At 34.5% G+C, this 16,895-nt stretch overlaps 1 protein-coding gene and 1 pseudogene across 1 annotated transcript; both read right to left on the bottom strand.

Annotated features, from left to right (window-relative positions):
* Positions 1 to 1,928: 1,928 nt before the first annotated feature.
* LOC145106069 (KH domain-containing protein At2g38610-like) lies at positions 1,929 to 4,496 on the bottom strand (annotated as a pseudogene).
* A 9,752-nt stretch (positions 4,497 to 14,248) lies between these two features.
* Positions 14,249 to 16,079, bottom strand: LOC145108500 (protein DCL, chloroplastic-like). Its single transcript, XM_079045537.1, has 3 exons — positions 15,482 to 16,079; positions 14,829 to 14,943; positions 14,249 to 14,605 (listed from the first exon to the last, which is right to left on the bottom strand). Exons 1-3 carry the CDS (start codon positions 15,880 to 15,882, stop codon positions 14,429 to 14,431), a joined length of 693 nt encoding a protein of 230 aa, XP_078901663.1. The 5' UTR covers positions 15,883 to 16,079; the 3' UTR covers positions 14,249 to 14,428.
* Between the last annotated feature and the right edge of the window lie 816 nt (positions 16,080 to 16,895).

Genomic DNA, 16,895 nt, shown 5'->3' with positions numbered 1-16,895 from the left:
AAGTCCATAAAGTTTCCAGCTCTTGCAAGGATGAGACTCTCCTATGGTGTAAAGCTCCATTAGAAGCTTAGATTGGTCATTTAGAGCCTTTAGGGCCTTGCATGCGTGTAAAGTTTGCAACTTTACGTGATAAACATGCCTTAGAAGCTTGGATCTGTAATCTGTAACCTTGGCATGGCTTAAAAAAGTGTCTGCATGGATGAAGGTCTGCAAGGACTCGGCGAGTTGCATAGTCTACTCGGCGAGTCATATGAAGATGGCCATGAACTCGTCGAGTTGATGAACAAACTCGACGAGTCCGTTGAAGATTGCCTTGAACTCGGCGAGTCGTTTGAAGACTCGGCGAGTCGGCTATGGTTTCTCCCAATTCTTGGACACGTATGAACTCGGCGAGTTAAAGAGGAACTCGACGAGCCAATCAAGGATTTCACGACTTCTCGAGTTCAGGAAGGACTCGACGAGTCGGTGAACTGCACTCGACGAGTCGAGTCAACATGGACTGTTGACTTTGACTGTGGACTTTGACTTTGACCAAGAGTTGACCAGTTGACTTCTGAGGGTATTCTGGTAATTTGGAGATTTATGAAAAAGGGTTTTATGGTAACTATAGGTGGTGGAGTTCGTGTTGGTGATCCGGGAGTTGAGCTTTCTAGTTTCAGACGACAGTTGCGAGGTGAGTTATCCTCACTATACTAAGGGGTCTAAGGCACCAAGGCCGACCCATTGGATATGTTATCCTAGCAGTGTTAGATGTTGAGTATGAGTTAGTGTTTCATGCTAGTAGTTATGCCAGTTAGGTAGACCTGTAGGACTACCTGTGATGTTGTATGATTATTGCATGTTCAGTGGTTATGTGGTATGTTATATGTTATGTGGGATGGGTTGAGGTTGTACTGCTCCGTGCGGTAGCCAACAGACCTTAGGAGCATTCCAGTTACGGGCTAAATGGAGACTCGTACTGTGGGCTCGGGAGCATTCCAGTTACGGGCTAAAGGGAGACTCGTGTTGTGGGCTAGGGAGCATTCCAGTTACGGGCTAAAGGGAGACTCGTACTGTGGGCTCAGGGGTAATCCAGTCTGTAAAGCTGGGGACCCATTACATGTTGTTCAGTTTGTTATGATATGTTTATATGGACTGTATGTGTATCGATATTTTGGGGGAACTCACTAAGCTCTCGGGCTTACAGTTTCAGATTATTGTTTCAGGTACATCAGGGGATCGCTGCAAGGCGAAGGCGTGATCGTACAGCTCCTCATATTTTGTCTATGTTTCTGGAAAAACTCTGATATTACACATTTTGAAAACAAAGTTGTAATGATTTTTAATGGTTTGAAATGTTTTTAAAAGTTTAAATTGATTTGAATTTTTGGGTGTTACATGATTGGTTTCAAATAGATCAAAAATAGTGTAATAAAAGATTGGATATTCATATTCCTGAACTTTTGAGGAATGTTGGATATTGTTGGTAATTGTTACAAGAACTTAATGTCATTTAGTGATTTGATGCAAAAACTTATTTGAATTGAATCAACCAAATGAAGTTTTCTTTGAAGAGCATATTTTGAATAAAATATTTTTGTTAACTTGGATATTAGAGCTTATTAATATCTTGATTACCAACCTAGATTGAACATGAATCATAGTTATATTATATCTTATTATAACATTGCACATGAATAGGAATCAGAATCAGAAATGTCTTTAAATTCTTGAATTTTAGTTTTCAAACTATCTAGTTTCCCATTTGTTTATGAAATTTAATTTCACCAACAAAACCCATTCTTTTTAATAATTTGTATTGATGTGTCACGTGAAAAATAGGGTTAAACGATAAGTTCCGTATCTCTGTGGACCGACCCTGCTTATTCTATACTATCTCTAGCATATTGTAGCAGTGAAAATGAACTCAATTATCATTATTTATCCCTTTATTTGTTGGTCTAACACACCAAACAAACATCATTAAATACATCAAAAGTAGAAAGAAAGTGTGTCAAAACTGTAGAAAAACAAGTTTGACTTGAAATAATGAAAAAGAAAGAGATAATTTACTATTAATAAGAAAGATACCATGGGTTTTAGCAACTCCTAAATAACTTCCTGATTTTGCCTCAGCCTTAAATCAACAACACGTGGTGGTAAATCAGACTCGATCAAAATGTGAAGTGGCTCATTTAAATGCTCATAACCAGGTCTTCCCCTATGTTTCTCTTACTTTAGATTGTGAACAAATATTAAAAAGGTATAATAATCATATAAAAGAACCTTATCATGATCTTTGATTGACCCTTTTCCTCTTATATACAAACGACACCCTGTTGTAGCCTCTACACGTTTTAGTGAATTTCCTTTAGGTCCTAAAAGTCTGCCAGCAAAGTTAAGTTAAAATCCAAAGAAAAACATGTCATTCAAGTGCCCATTTATATATATTTTGATCTAAAAAATCAAGCTTTCTTTAATCGTGAAAGCTTACATTTGGGAAGGTATCAACGAGAATTTCCAACCGCAATATTCGCTTAACTGTGTATGAACTAGGGCTTACTGGAGTTCCTTGTCAATCCGTTGTTATTCCACTTAACCTCTGACATAACAAAAGATATATATATATATATATATATATATATATATATAACTTCAAATATTTACTAGAGAAATAAGAAGTTTTAGAGTTGAATGAGTAAAATTATTAATTACCTCGTGTGGAAATCCATTCTAACCATCTGGAATATGTGGCATAATATCTAAAGAAGCCATGGGGCGTGGCCTTCTATGTCGCATTCTGTCAAGATCATTATACCCTTGGTTCTGTAAAATGCCGTAAACCTTCATAAATTCTGAAATGAATGATGATGAAGTCAACAGTTAAGACTTAAAGAAATATGGGTTATCATCACTCCTAACATCAACATGCTTCATCAAAAGCATACATGTAAGTATAGGAAAATTTGAGCCTTGAATAATGTTGTGATCCTATTTAAAGGCTCACATTAAATAAAGAAAGATTACATCTATTTGTTTCTGTCATATGACATGCTTGTAGTGTTTATTATGTAGGAGAGAACAGTTGCACTATGTTTGGCATGCACTGGACTGGGACTGACACATGCTACATGATTGTTTTTATCTCTTCAACTGATGAGTTATATAATATTTATATTAATCATACGAATGCAAGAGAATTCTAAGAAGATTTGCAAAGATATGATCTTGATGACCAGGGTTCAAAGAAGTTTTTGACTACTAAACTTCTACATTTCAATACACTCCAATATCTGCGACTCTTATCTCTTCCTACCATGTAATATTTCTACCCTAAATGAGGGTAAAAGAGGAAAATTGTTAAGATAAAGAAATACATAAATCTTTCATGTTTCCATATTTATCATGTAAACAAAGATATTTGTAATCCAAGAAGCATAGGTACTATGTATGCAAACATAGGTGTGAAAATGAAGATACATATAATATATTATAATTAAAATAAAAATGAAGAATATATTAGGAATTACCGAAGACATACCATGCCTGAATTTACTACAACACGCATGACAAACATTTTCATATCTAATTACAATAAAAGGTAAAGTGTTGTTTAGTCATCTCTTCAGGTCATGTGTTACACGATTTTCTAACTCAATTTCCAACCACAAATACTTGTTCAGTACACTAGCATTTTGTTCTAGATGTTCTAAATTCAAATTAAAAATGCTTCTTTCTTAATAAATGTATATTCATAATGATAAGAAAGATATGTGACATGCCAACAGTGAAGACTAAGGCATACAGATTTGCTAATGGGCAACTAAAATACTATTAAAGTGCCATCAGTAGTATTATAGGAAGTCCATAAAAGAATACAAGGTTGATTTCTTATTAAAACAAGAATGCACATCATTCACGTCAAACATTATCATGAGGAAGAGCGCATATGAATAAGTAAGCAAAAAGAATGGTTTGACTTCTGAAATAGTGAAAAAGCGCACATTAGCATATCAAAGCAAAAATGGAACACAAGTGGTTGAGAGAGTACCAATCGAGTCTCATAGAGCCTGATTTTTTTTATAGAAAAGCAAATGAGCAGCCACAAGGGAGGTGGATGGTTCATCAAGAGGAACATGAAACTCGATTTTTGACGCGACCATTAGAAAGAAGTATGGTATCGGTTCTTCAAAAAGAGAGGAGATATGCTCATTATCTGTCGACATTGCTATTATTATGAGATGCTTGTCCAATCTAGATCTGAGCCTCCTCCTTAGGACTCGGTTCGAAAATCAAATCGAAAGAGCATTCAACCTTGCGAGTGTTTAATTATATATACACTCTGTCCAATAACAAAACCCCAAACATATGAAGTTTGGTTGCTTCAGATATAGCATTCCCTCTAACTTTGTGATTTTTTTTACTTCAACAATTCTCTCTCTTCCATTCACGATTATGATTTACCCTACGAATTGTAGCTTGTGAATTGTACCTTGATCTCGAACCAAGGAAGATGAGGGCAGATCAAGCCAGATGAGGGCAGAGCAACATCGATGAAAGAGCAGGTCGGTGATGGACAAATTGGAAAGAGAGGTTGTGGATTTTTCCCTCTTTAAAAACTTTGCCCTAACTAAAATATTTTCCCACTTAATTTTTTTCCACCGAGAGAATACAAGAGATTTTCGATCTAAAGTAAAGCATGTGGAAATAGAGTAGGAAGCAAAAATTAATACCTAAATATCTATAGTGGCATAAATTGGTTGATTCGTAAGAGAACATTTAGTGGCTAATCATTTTATATGACATAAAATATGTAATTTTTAGTGTTATTTTTATTATTATGTCATTATTATATTTGAATATTAGTGGCATAAAATATTAAGGGCCATTAAATCCACTAATTTTTATAGTGATCGTATAAAATATGTCACTCAAAACATAATATAGTGGTACAAAAATATTATGTCATTAAAAATATATACCACTAAATGTTATTTTATTTGTAGTTATAAAAACACGAGACTGACATGGCCTTTCAATCCAAATGTTGGGGTACATCTTTTTCTGTCAACAACTACATAACAAACCACACATCAAGACACTTAGGGATTGTTTTTAGAACCTTATAAACAGTGGGGAGCTACATGGGGCGTTGGGGTACTACAACATTCTAAAAAAATTGTTTTATGTATATAAAAAAATATTTGTAATCATGCTCTATGTTATTATACCCCTAGCTAAAGAGATTATATCATGTTTTTTAATGCCCCGAATATGATAATTACATAGAATAAATATTGATAATGTTTGTACCCCCATATAAAAATATCTAGCTCCGACGCTGCTTATAGAGGGTTCAGAATATGGTCTTCATGCAGAAAGTTACACACATGGCATAGTATAACTCGAAGAGGAAGGAAACGAGACTAAGCACCTCAACGAGAAACAATTCAATGTCCACCAAACTTACATACCAATTGAACAATTATGATTAGAGATGTTGGTGATTTGTTTCACTAATTGTATTTAAGTGTAATGGGTTGACTTGTTGACCAAAAATCAATCTTGATGAATATTAAACAAGTAAGGAAGGTGCGGAGTGCACACTTGTTTAAGTTTATTCAAGATTAAAAGTAGACTGTCATTTAGGGGTAGCCCCTGAACGAACGGCGGTCCGGGGCAGCACCCCTGGGAGCGGGGTCCAAGGGGCGGCAACCCCTAACTGGGGTCGAAATCCAAAATTTTAATATTTGACCCGTTTTTGGTTTTGCATTAATCCATATAGAAAACTCGGATTTATGACAGTTTTTGACTGTTGGAAAACTGTTTTATGACAGTTTTGACAGTTTTCAGACAAGGGAGATATTTAACCAATTTTTGGTCAGTTTTTTGGTATTCACGAAATTGATACATTACATTCTCTTAACTGAATCTCTTCTGAGTCTTATCCGATCAAAGATTAGGGAGTACCACCCAAATACTTTGATTTGAAAGTGGAATCACAATTCTCAGAATATTCAAGTGCCTTTATTTCCCCAAAAATCTAAAAAAAATCAAAGTAATATGTGATCATGGCAAGTGGCGATTCTGTGAAGGATATGACAAGCAAGTTTGACAAATTGAACAAGTTTTAAGGGCAAAATTTTTGTAGATGGCAGAAGAAGATGCACTTTCTTCTTACTACTCTGAAAGTGGTGTATGTTCTGAGTACACCCATGCCGGTCTTACCAGAATCTGTTGAAGATGAACCTTTGGAGGCAACAAGAAGGAGATCAAAGTGAGAAAATGATGATTACATATGTCGTGGTCATATTCTCAATGGTATGCCTGACTCTCTTTTTGATATCTATCAAAATTTCGAATCTGCAAAAGAACTGTGAGATTCTCTTGAATCCAAATACATGATGGTATGTCTGACTCTCTTCTTGTCAGTAACTTTATGGGTTACAAGATGATTGACTCCAGGCCTATTATGGAACAATTCCATGAAATGTTAAGGATCTTAGTACAGTTTGCTCAACACAATCTGAAAATGGATGAAGCCATTTCGTGGCTGTGATCATTGACAAACTGCCCCCTTCCTGGAAAGATTTTAAACATAATCTGAAACATAACAAAGAGGAATTAACGTTGACTCAACTTGGAAGCCATTTGTGGATTGAAGAGTCCTTAAGGACTCAAGACCTTGATAACAATCCTAAAGGTAAGAACCAAGTTGGTTCCTCTTCTGTGAACATGGTGGAAGGAGAAAGTTCAAAGAATCCCAAGAAGTCTAATGGAAAAAAGAAGTTTAAAGGAAAGGATGACAAGTCTTCCAACAACAAGGTTAAGTTGGTTTGTTGGAATTGTAACAAACCGGGTCACTTCAAGAAAGATTTTCTTCTTCGCAAAGTGAACAAGGATGGTGATGGACCAAGTGGATCCAAGGATCCAGAAAAACAACAAGGTCAGATTTTTGTTTTCATGCAGAATTCTAAATATGTTTAGAATTATATTTCTGTGATTTCTGAAGCATTTTATGTGTAGGATGATGATGTTGCATGTGGGTTGATTCAGGAGCAACAAGCCATATATGTAAAGATCTTCGTTGGTTCAAGGAATGTCAACCAATTGAAGATGGATCTATGGTGAAAATGGGAATGTTGCAACTGAACCAATCAAGGGTTTAGGATCTGTTTTAATTTACTTTACTTCTGGAAAGTGTTTGTGTCTAAACAATGTTTTATATGTACCGGGGATTCGAAAGAATCTTGTGTCTGAAATTGTTTTAAATAATTGTGGTTGCAAACAAGTAGTAGAAAGTGACAAGTATATCTTGTCAAGACATGGTTCTTTTATGGGATGTGGATATGTATGCAATGGAATGATTAGACTTAATATTATTTATCCTTTTATTGATAATTCTGTTTGCATGGCTTCTACTAGTACTAGCAATAATTTTAATAAATCTGAATTATAGCATGCTAGACTAGAACACATTCATTACAAGAGATTAAAAGACATGTCTAAAATGAGTTTAATTCTTGTTTTTGATTTGCAAAATAATGAAAAATGTAAAACATGCATGTTAACTAAAATTATAAGACAACCTCTCAAAGATGTTTTTAGGGAAAGCAAGGTGTTGGAACTTATACATAGTGATTTATGTGATTTCCATGCAACACCTTCCCTTGGAAACAAAAAGTATGTTATTACTTTTATTGATGATGCATCTAGATATTGTTATGTCTATTTGCTACATTCCAAAGATGAAGAACTTGATAAATTTAAGATTTATAAACAAGAGGTTGAACTTCATAAAGATGAATTAATAAAAGTGTTACGTACTAATAGAGGTGGTGAGTATTATGATCTGGTTTATTTTGAATCAACTGGAATAATACATCAAACCACGGCTCCTTATACACCACAATAAAATGGTGTAGCTGAAAGGAAAAATAGGACTTTAAAAGAAATGGTTAATTCCACGTTGTCCTATTCAGGTTTAAGTGAAGGTTTCTGGGGTGAGGCTATGTTAACTGCATGTTATATTTTGAATAAAACTCCAAACAAAAGGAGTAAGAATACTCCTTATGAACGTTGGTGTAAAAACGTACCAAATTTGAGTTATCTCAAAGTTTGGGGTTGTCGAACAGTTGTGAGGCTCACTAAGCCCAAAAGGAAAACATTGGGTGAAAGAGGTATAGATTGTATCTTTATTGGATTTGCTGAGCATTCCAAAACTTATAGATTCTATGTTTTAGAATCTAATGACTTTGTGTTTGTGAACATTGTTATAGAGTCAAGAGATGTTATCTTTGATGAAGAAAGATTTACATCTATACCTAGACCAAGGGACATGATTCAACAATCTTTCAGCAAGAACACAACTCAAGTTGAAGATACTTCTGGTGGTACAAGTTTTGTGCCTGAACTTAGAAAGAGTACTAGAGTTAGAAAAGCTAAATCTTTTGGATCTGATTTTCAACTATATTTAGTTGAAGGAACAGGGGATGAGACTGTGTGTCAACATCAATATTGTTTTAATATTGAGGAGGATCCAAAGACTTTCAGTGAAGCTATGGCTTCTAGGGATGTTTATTTCTGGAAAGAGGCAATTCAAGATGAAATTGATTCTATCATGCATAAAATTACTTGGGTATTGTCTGATTTACCTCCTGGTTGCAAGGCATTAGGATGTAAATGGATCCTCAAAAGAAAAATGATCGTGGATGGCACAATTGATAAGTATAAAGCCATATTGGTTATCCAAGGCTTTAGACAAAAGGAAGGCATTGATTTCTTTGATACTTATTCTCCTGTTGCCAGAATTTCCACTATTAGATTATTATTAGCTCTTGCAGCTATACATAATCTTATGATTCACCAAATGGATGTGAAAACTACATTCTTGAATGGTGACTTAGATGAGGAAATATACATAAAACAACCTGAAGGGTTTGTGATGCCTGGAAATGAACACAAAGTGTGCAAGTTAAAGAAATCATTATATGGTTTGAAACAAGCACCAAAACAATGGCATCAAAATTTTGATGATATTGTCTTGTCTAATGGTTTTGCATTAAACCAAGCTGACAAGTGTGTATATAGCAAATTTGATACTTATGGTAAATGAGTTATGATTTGTCTATATGTGGATGATATGTTGATTTTTGGTACTGATTTAGAAGAAGTTGATAAAACCAAGAAATTCTTATCATCTTGTTTTGAAATGAAAGACCTGGGGGAGGCTGAGGTAATTCTTGTTTTAAGAATTAAACAAGGAAACAATAAGATTTCAATTTATCAATCTCATTACATTGAGAAGATATTGAAAAAGTTTAACTTTGAGAATTGTTCTCCTGTTAGCAGTCCTATAGATCCTAGTATCAAGCTTCTACCTAATAAAGGATCTCTAGTGTCTCAACTTGAATATTCAAGAGCTAATGGTTTTCTAATGTATGTCATGATCAGTACTAGGCCTGATATAGCATATGTTGTAGGAAGGCTTAGTAGATATACGAGTAATCCTAGTACACATCATTGGCAAGCTGTGAGTAGAGTATTTAAGTACCTGAAAGGGACCATTAACTATGGTTTAACTTTTAGTGGACATCCTTCTGTTTTGGAAGGTTATTCTGATGCCAACTGGATTAACAACTTAGAGGATCACTCTTCTACTAGTGGTTGGGTGTTTCTTCTTGGAGGAGGTGCCATTTCTTGGGCATCCAAGAAACAGACTTGTATTACTAACTCAACCATGGAATCTGAGTTTGTTGCATTGTCTGCTGCTAGTAAAGAAGCTGAGTGGCTAAGGAATTTGATTTATGAAATTCCACTATGGCCAAAACCGATATCTACCATTTCTATCAGGTGTGATAGTGTTGCAACCTTGGCTAAGGCTTATAGTCAAGTGTATAATGGGAAGTCTAGACATTTAGCTGTTAGACATAGCATGATTCGTGAGCTCATCATGACTGGTGTGATATCTTGTGGAGTTTATGAGAACTCAGTTGAACTTAGCCGACCATTTAACCAAAGGGTTAGCTAGAGATCTTGTGAACAAGGCGGCTGTAGGGATGGGTTTAAAGTCCATCTAAAATCTTTTATATTAAGATACCCAATTCCCATCTAATGCAATATTAGATGTTGAATTCAATGTAGAAGCTTGATATTTAAAGATTGGAACACATTATTATCATCATCCCAAGGTATGTGTTCAGTACTGCAAGTTAAGGAGGTTGAAATTTAATTTCTTAATAGTTCTTTGAAAAATTGCATTTGCAGGTGCAAGAACAAAAGAACTACCTATATAAGCATGAAGTTTAGTTGCTTCAAGAAGTTGGGACTTGACTTTGATATGCTTATTGAAGGATGGGACACAAGCTAGTAAAATATAGTGTCAAGTTAGAACTTTGAGAATGTAAATTATTGTGTATACTATCTTAATGTATTCACTTAGAATAGAAAGGGTTCAATCCTTAGTGACACCTTGATATTTGAATATTTAGAATGAGTAATATACTAATGTGAAATTCAATCATCACGATATTTCATTTATGCATCAGTTTGTTGTTATGTTTTTTGTTTTAATTTAATCAAGATTACACTTAAATGGAGGAGGTTTGTTGGTGATTTGTTTCACTAATTGTATTTAAGTGTAATGGGTTGACTTGTTGACCAAAAATCATTCTCGATGAATATTAAACAAGTAAGGAAGGTGCGGAGTGCACACTTGTTTAAGTTTACTCAAGATTAAAAGTAGACTGTCATTTAGGGGCGAAGCCCCTGAACGAACGGGGGTCTAGGGGCAGCGCCCCTGGGAGAGGGGTCCGAGGGGCAGAGCCCCTGGCTTGGGGTCGAAATCCAAAATTTTAATATTTGATCCGTTTTTGGTTTTGCATTAATCCATATAGAAAACCCGTATTTATGACAGTTTTTTACTGTTGGAAAACTGTTTTATGATAGTTTTGACAGTTTTCAGACAAGGGAGATATTTAACCAATTTTTGGTCCTCACGAAATTGATACATTAAATTCTCTTAACTGAATCTCTTATGAGTCTTATCCAAATACTTTGATTTGAAAGTGGAATCACAATTCTCAGAATATCCAAGTGCATTTATTACCTTGAAAATCTAACGAGAGAGACTCCAAATATGCATTAACAGAAAAGTTATTCAAAAAAAACATCACAGGAACACACCCTGATAGGCTAAAACTCGACTACACCAGAACCACCAAGCCAAGGCGACATTGTGGTGCTTTTCCGACGGCCTAGAGGCTTCGAATGGCGACCTTCGTGGTTGCCTAGGGCTGATTCAAGACTATATGGGTTGAGAACATAAGCATGATACTTGATTCAGATAAAATTCAGCCCCAAGAATCTCAATTCTCCCTCCTGTGTGTGCTGCTCTCAAACGTACTCATGTTTGACTTTACTTCTTTCTTGCTTGCTACACGATCGACAACAATAGGAGTAGGCCTAATAACTGATTTGATGCGTTCTTTTTTAGCAGAAGGAAAAGAAACGAACAACCTTCAAGCCTTAATCTCGTGGATCCAAGTTCATGGGGGGGGGGGGGGGGTTGGGTTATGTACGATTTTGGAAACAAATCCCTTAAATTTCGACTTTGCACACTCCCTACCCCCCAACCCTAGATAACATAACAATTTAAGTTTGTTTTATTAACATTTAACCCCTCTACATCATTCATAAACTTATATATATATATATATATATATATATATATATATATATATATATATATATATATTCTATTTTTCCACAAAGCCATTAAATTTGAATTATTTCTTCTTAGTTATTGCATAATTCTTTTTAGATATTAAATAACATCATTTTTATTTAATTTATTTCATTATATAACCTTAAAACCCAAATAATCCTATTAAAATAAATATTCAACTAAAGGAAATTAACATCGTAGACGGAAACAAATTCGTGTTGTTACAAAAGGAGGCATGGGTGTGAGCGCTTTGTATTCTCTTAGTAGATCTCTAACTTTTAAGTGGATTTGGTGTTATTTTGAGCAACACGATAGCCTTTGGGTTCGGGTTATTCACGTTATGCATGGGGTGGTTCTCAGTTTTTCACAAGGAGTGGAGGTCATAGCATTTGGATTTCAATTTCTCGTGCGATTGACCAAGTTGATAGTCGTGGTGTTGATTTGAAGGGTTTGTGTAAGATTAATGTGGGAAATGGGCAACATACGAAATTTTAGTTTGATGTGTGGACGGGAATTCAACCTTTGAAGGACCGGTTTCATAGATTGTTTGCATCGGATCCCAACTCAAGCCTTGGTTTTTGATCGAAATTTGGAATTCAAGTTGTTGATGGCATGTTCGAGAATGCCAAAATGAGGTCTTTGGTTAGCTTAATGGGAGGAATTTCATGGTGAATTACATCTTTTCACCTTGTCTCGTGAGTGATATCGTCTTATCTGAGAGTGACAGAAAAGTTTGCAGTTTCTTTTGTGCGTCATTTTTTGGATTACTATTTTTTGGTCTCTCCAAGTCCTCATACCAGGTGGAACTTTTTAGTACCGATTAAACTTAACATTCTTATTTCACGGATAGGTAGTAATAGGATTCCAATGCATTTAAATCTTAGAGACAAAGGTATAGACTTGGATTCATTGATTTTCACGGTGTGTTCCCAGATTAGTGAATCTTTAGAGCAATTGTTTGCTAGTTGTTCGCTGCTTGTTATGGTGTGGAGACGGATTGCTATGTGGTGGGAGGTTGACATCCTTATTTCGTTGTCGGTTGAGAGCCTTATAGTTTGGGCTGATAGGAGCTCGTTGTTGTAGTCTAATAAAAGTTGTTTGATGCAGTGGTCATTATGACTTTTTGGATTGTGTGGAATTACATAAACAAGCTCATTTTTGGAATGAATAAACCTCAAAAAGATATTATTTTTGATGATATAGTTTCTAATTCCTTCTTTTGGATTTCTAACAGGCGAAAAAAGTGTAAAATGCTTTGGGATAGTTGGTTATGTAAAGTAACTTTGTAATTTATAGTTTCTCTAGCTTCTTGCTAGAGTATTCATTTCAATCGTTCTCAAAAAATTCATAGTGTATCTTTTTCTCTTATATGTACCAAACATATTTGAAAAACTCTATCCGCCCATAAAATCAGTAATGTATAATGATTTTCAACTCAATGACTTCTTTCATACTCTTGTATCGTATCTATTTCGCTTTTGTTATTATTTTTTTTTTCTAATTTGTTAGATTTTAATTAAAAAATAAAGTATTTTCTCAAAATTCTAAAATTGTTTGGATTTCAAACATGTTCCTTGAACTTTCGAAATAGGTATTATTTGTGGGTAATGCTTAAACCTAAGTTCAAATCTGAAGTTTATCGTTTTCAAAAAAAGAATATATACTTTTGATGCGACTTAAATTTAGTACAACACAAATTTGATCTATTCTGAAATGCATCAATTTTTATTTTCGACAGAATGGTCATTTTTTATAACTATCTCAAAAGTTGCTTATAAAGAAATAAGTTCATATTTTGTGATTCCCTAATAACAAAATGTTAGATTTTTTATACCATATTCCAAAATACAAGTTATTTGGCCATCTTTTAGTCACCATGAGTCCATGATAACTGTCTCACAAGGATCTTGCAAACAGACAAACAGATGGTCCTTAATCATATCCAAGACATATTAAGTGAGTTTGTATTTTCCTTCAATAATGGTTGTTGAATAAACATACTCCATGGCTAGCACCCACTTACTAGCATCCAACACGTTCTTGTGTTGATACAGATTAGAGAGGAGCTACTTTCATCCATGCAATCCAAAGAATTCAACCCCACCATAGCCAAGAATGCTTCAAGATATAACTTCTCAACACTATATGAATTGTTTTTATAGATTTTAACTTATATTATAACACTAGCAATATACTAGTATTACAATGAGTGTGACCAAATCTCATTTGGCTTGTCTACTTACTGATTGTCCGTTCAATTTATTCTACCTTATGAGATATTCGCATAATATCAATGTGTCATGTCATTTAGCTTAATCTACCTTATGGTTCAAATGATATTCGCATAATATCAATGTATCATGTCATTCATTTTATTCTACTTTAAATGATATTCGTATAATATCAGTGTCATGTCATGTCACATCAAAGACACATAATCCAACAGAGAGGACACTACCCTACAAACATACCCACAAAGATTAATAATGAAAGACTAAGATTTACAAGTCATTACCCAAAAGATACAAGAGAAAAATTCAAAAGTGCAAAGAAGGAAAGAGTTGATCTTTACATTTTCTCTAAAATTTTGCAATTGCAACCAACCATAATTGTATTCTTGAATGTGTATGAAGAAGCAAGCAAAGTCATATGCACACCATAAAAGAAGGAAACTTATTCTAATTTTGATGAAACCTAAAATTACAATAATATCCCTCTTATGTCTCAGTCGTTATGCCTGCGTCTTCGGAAATGCCTGAGGATAAAACTGTCCGCATATAAAGGATAGTTTTTCCTTATCAAACCTTTTATGCATTTCCAATATGAAAAATCCACCATTTCTCCATCCTTCCTCACTATGAACAGACATCTTGAGCTTTCAAAATCTGGATGGTAACCAACCTGTAAACAACAAGAAATCGACTTAATGAGAACAAACATAAGGGTAAAATGGTCATTTACTCACATTTACACAGTTCATCACATCATCAATACAGCACTTAATGTGAATATAAAGAAAAAGAAACAAGCTGTTGAAACATGGTTGCATGATTTGGTAAAAAAATAAAATAAAACATTTTTGCATAAATTGGTAAAAAAAAAAATTTAGAGAGAGAAAGTTAACCGTGATGTAACTAACGCCACATCCAATCTTCTTCTCACTTTCAGGATGATGTGGCAACAATCTCTCTAGAATAGTTCTCTCATGCTCAGGACTTAATCTCTCACCACTTGCATATCTGAAAAAGAAAACAATAAATTCAATGTAGGGTTAAAATGAGAATCTGCATAACTTAAAATTGTAGAATTATACAGAAGATGCTAAATATTATCAACTGAGTGATAAATCATGAATTGAGTTATTTATTGGTTCTTTATAAAATAAGTCTGCATTCTGCATAAGTAAAAAAAGAAACATCCCAATATAGCTTACAGATTAAGAGTATGTTTCCTCCACATCGAAAGATTAGATGGATAGAATGCCAGAGATTTCAATTTCATATACCCTAAAAGCATAATAATAAGTACATAAGAAACCCTAATTCCAGTATCTACCTAACTGCTAACAATATTAGCCTTTGTTAACTCAATTTGTTGCATTTAACTGGGAAGAATCTCATAAAAGGATTTAACTATCTTAAACTACACAACATAAGTGTTTTCCCCAATGAAGATGCCATAATCGTTGAGCTACAATTGAGGAATTGAATTCATGTTGAATATTAACAAGAATCAGAACATATAAACGAATTAAAAAGGTTGAAACTAAGACCTTACTTGCCCGAATGAAGAATCATTCTAACAAAACCAACCAAGGGTACAGTATCTTCCAAAATCTGATCTTCCCAATCAACCCATCCATCTTCCCCTCTTCTCTTCCCTCCATTATCTTCGTAATCAGAATCCTCGCTTTTCGAAGAATCTATAACGTCGTCGTTCACCTCCACCACTGGCTTTCTGAGAAAATCGGCGCCGCGGTAAGCAGTGCCATCTTGCTGGCTACTGCCACCACCATTACTACTAGTTTTCACGGCACATAACCGCTGTGAAGGCGACGTGGAAAAACGATAAGGAAAGGAAACTATGGAAGGGTTTATTGAAGATAAGTGTAGAGAGATAAGGTTTTTGTGGTGGAGGTGAATGTGCAAAGACGATGATAATAACGAAATTGATTCCATTTTAAGAGAAATTCAGTACTGATTCCCGTTTTGGTGGTGCATAAAACCTAGTTTTTTCCACGATTCGCCATTGTTGTTGTCATCAATTTCGATTTTTAGAGAGGGGATTGAAAGGGCGCGCTGTCAACTGTTTGTAGAACCATGAGCAGAGAGGCGCTGAATAGCGATCGGATAACTGATGGAGATATTCTATTGGATATGGGTCGGGTGACTCCATGAATGGTCGATTCCTGAATTGGATATGGATATTTGTACCCTACAAGTAAATGTTATTTTGTAACTACAAGAAAAACAAATTGCAAAAAATGGTTAATATAATTGTAAAATATGCCTTTCTGGTCAAAAAAAGAAAAGATAAAAAACAAAAAAAAAAAAACAAAACAAAATAATAATAATAATAATAATAATAATAATAATGGTAATAATAATAATAATAATGGTACATCAATGGTCTAATGATATAATATATCATGTGTGGTTTTAATCCTTATGGTTGATATTTTTTGTGGTTTTGTTTGATGACCAACCTAAAATGATCAAAGACCCACTAAAATAGTTGTTTTTTGTTTTCTTTTAACTAATTTCTTATTCTTTTAATTAAAAAACCAAAAAGAAATATATATCTAACACCACCCCATCTCTTTCTCTTTCTATCTTTCCTTTTCTCTCCCTTCCTACTGACACATCGAGATTTATGGTTACTTTTCAAAACTCAAAAACAACACACACATACACTCATGAACATATTGCATACATACAAACATACACACACCTACTTTTACCCTATCTCTGTTATATGTGAATGGAGCATTTAGAGCATTCTCATGGAGCACTTGGGGTTGATGGAGCGTATGACAAAGGAACGGATTTTCTGAGAAATGAATGGATTATCAAACAAAGGAATAGATCAAGTGACAAAGAAACGGATCTTTCAAAATGTGGTTTGGAGCAACTTGGAGTGGCTTGGAGCAACTTGGAGCACTTGGACCAATTTAGAGCAACATGTTGCGCCA

The sequence above is a fragment of the Lactuca virosa genome, chromosome 4, assembly GCF_052849685.1.
Source record: "Lactuca virosa cultivar CGN04683 chromosome 4, Lactuca_virosa_CGN04683_v6, whole genome shotgun sequence".
Lineage (NCBI taxonomy): Eukaryota > Viridiplantae > Streptophyta > Magnoliopsida > Asterales > Asteraceae > Lactuca > Lactuca virosa.
Note: the sequence above shows the minus strand (reverse complement) of the source record. Positions and strands in the feature narration are given on the sequence as shown.

Excerpts from the sequence above, each read along its gene's own strand:
- LOC145108500 (XM_079045537.1), bottom strand. The coding sequence starts at position 15,882 with ATGGAATCAATTTCGTTATTATCATCGTCTTTGCACATTCACCTCCAC. Across the intron at positions 14,944-15,481 it reads ATGATTCTTCATTCGGGCAA|ATATGCAAGTGGTGAGAGAT; the intron begins GTAAGGTCTTAG and ends TTTCTTTTTCAG. Across the intron at positions 14,606-14,828 it reads GTGGCGTTAGTTACATCACG|GTTGGTTACCATCCAGATTT; the intron begins GTTAACTTTCTC and ends TGTTGTTTACAG.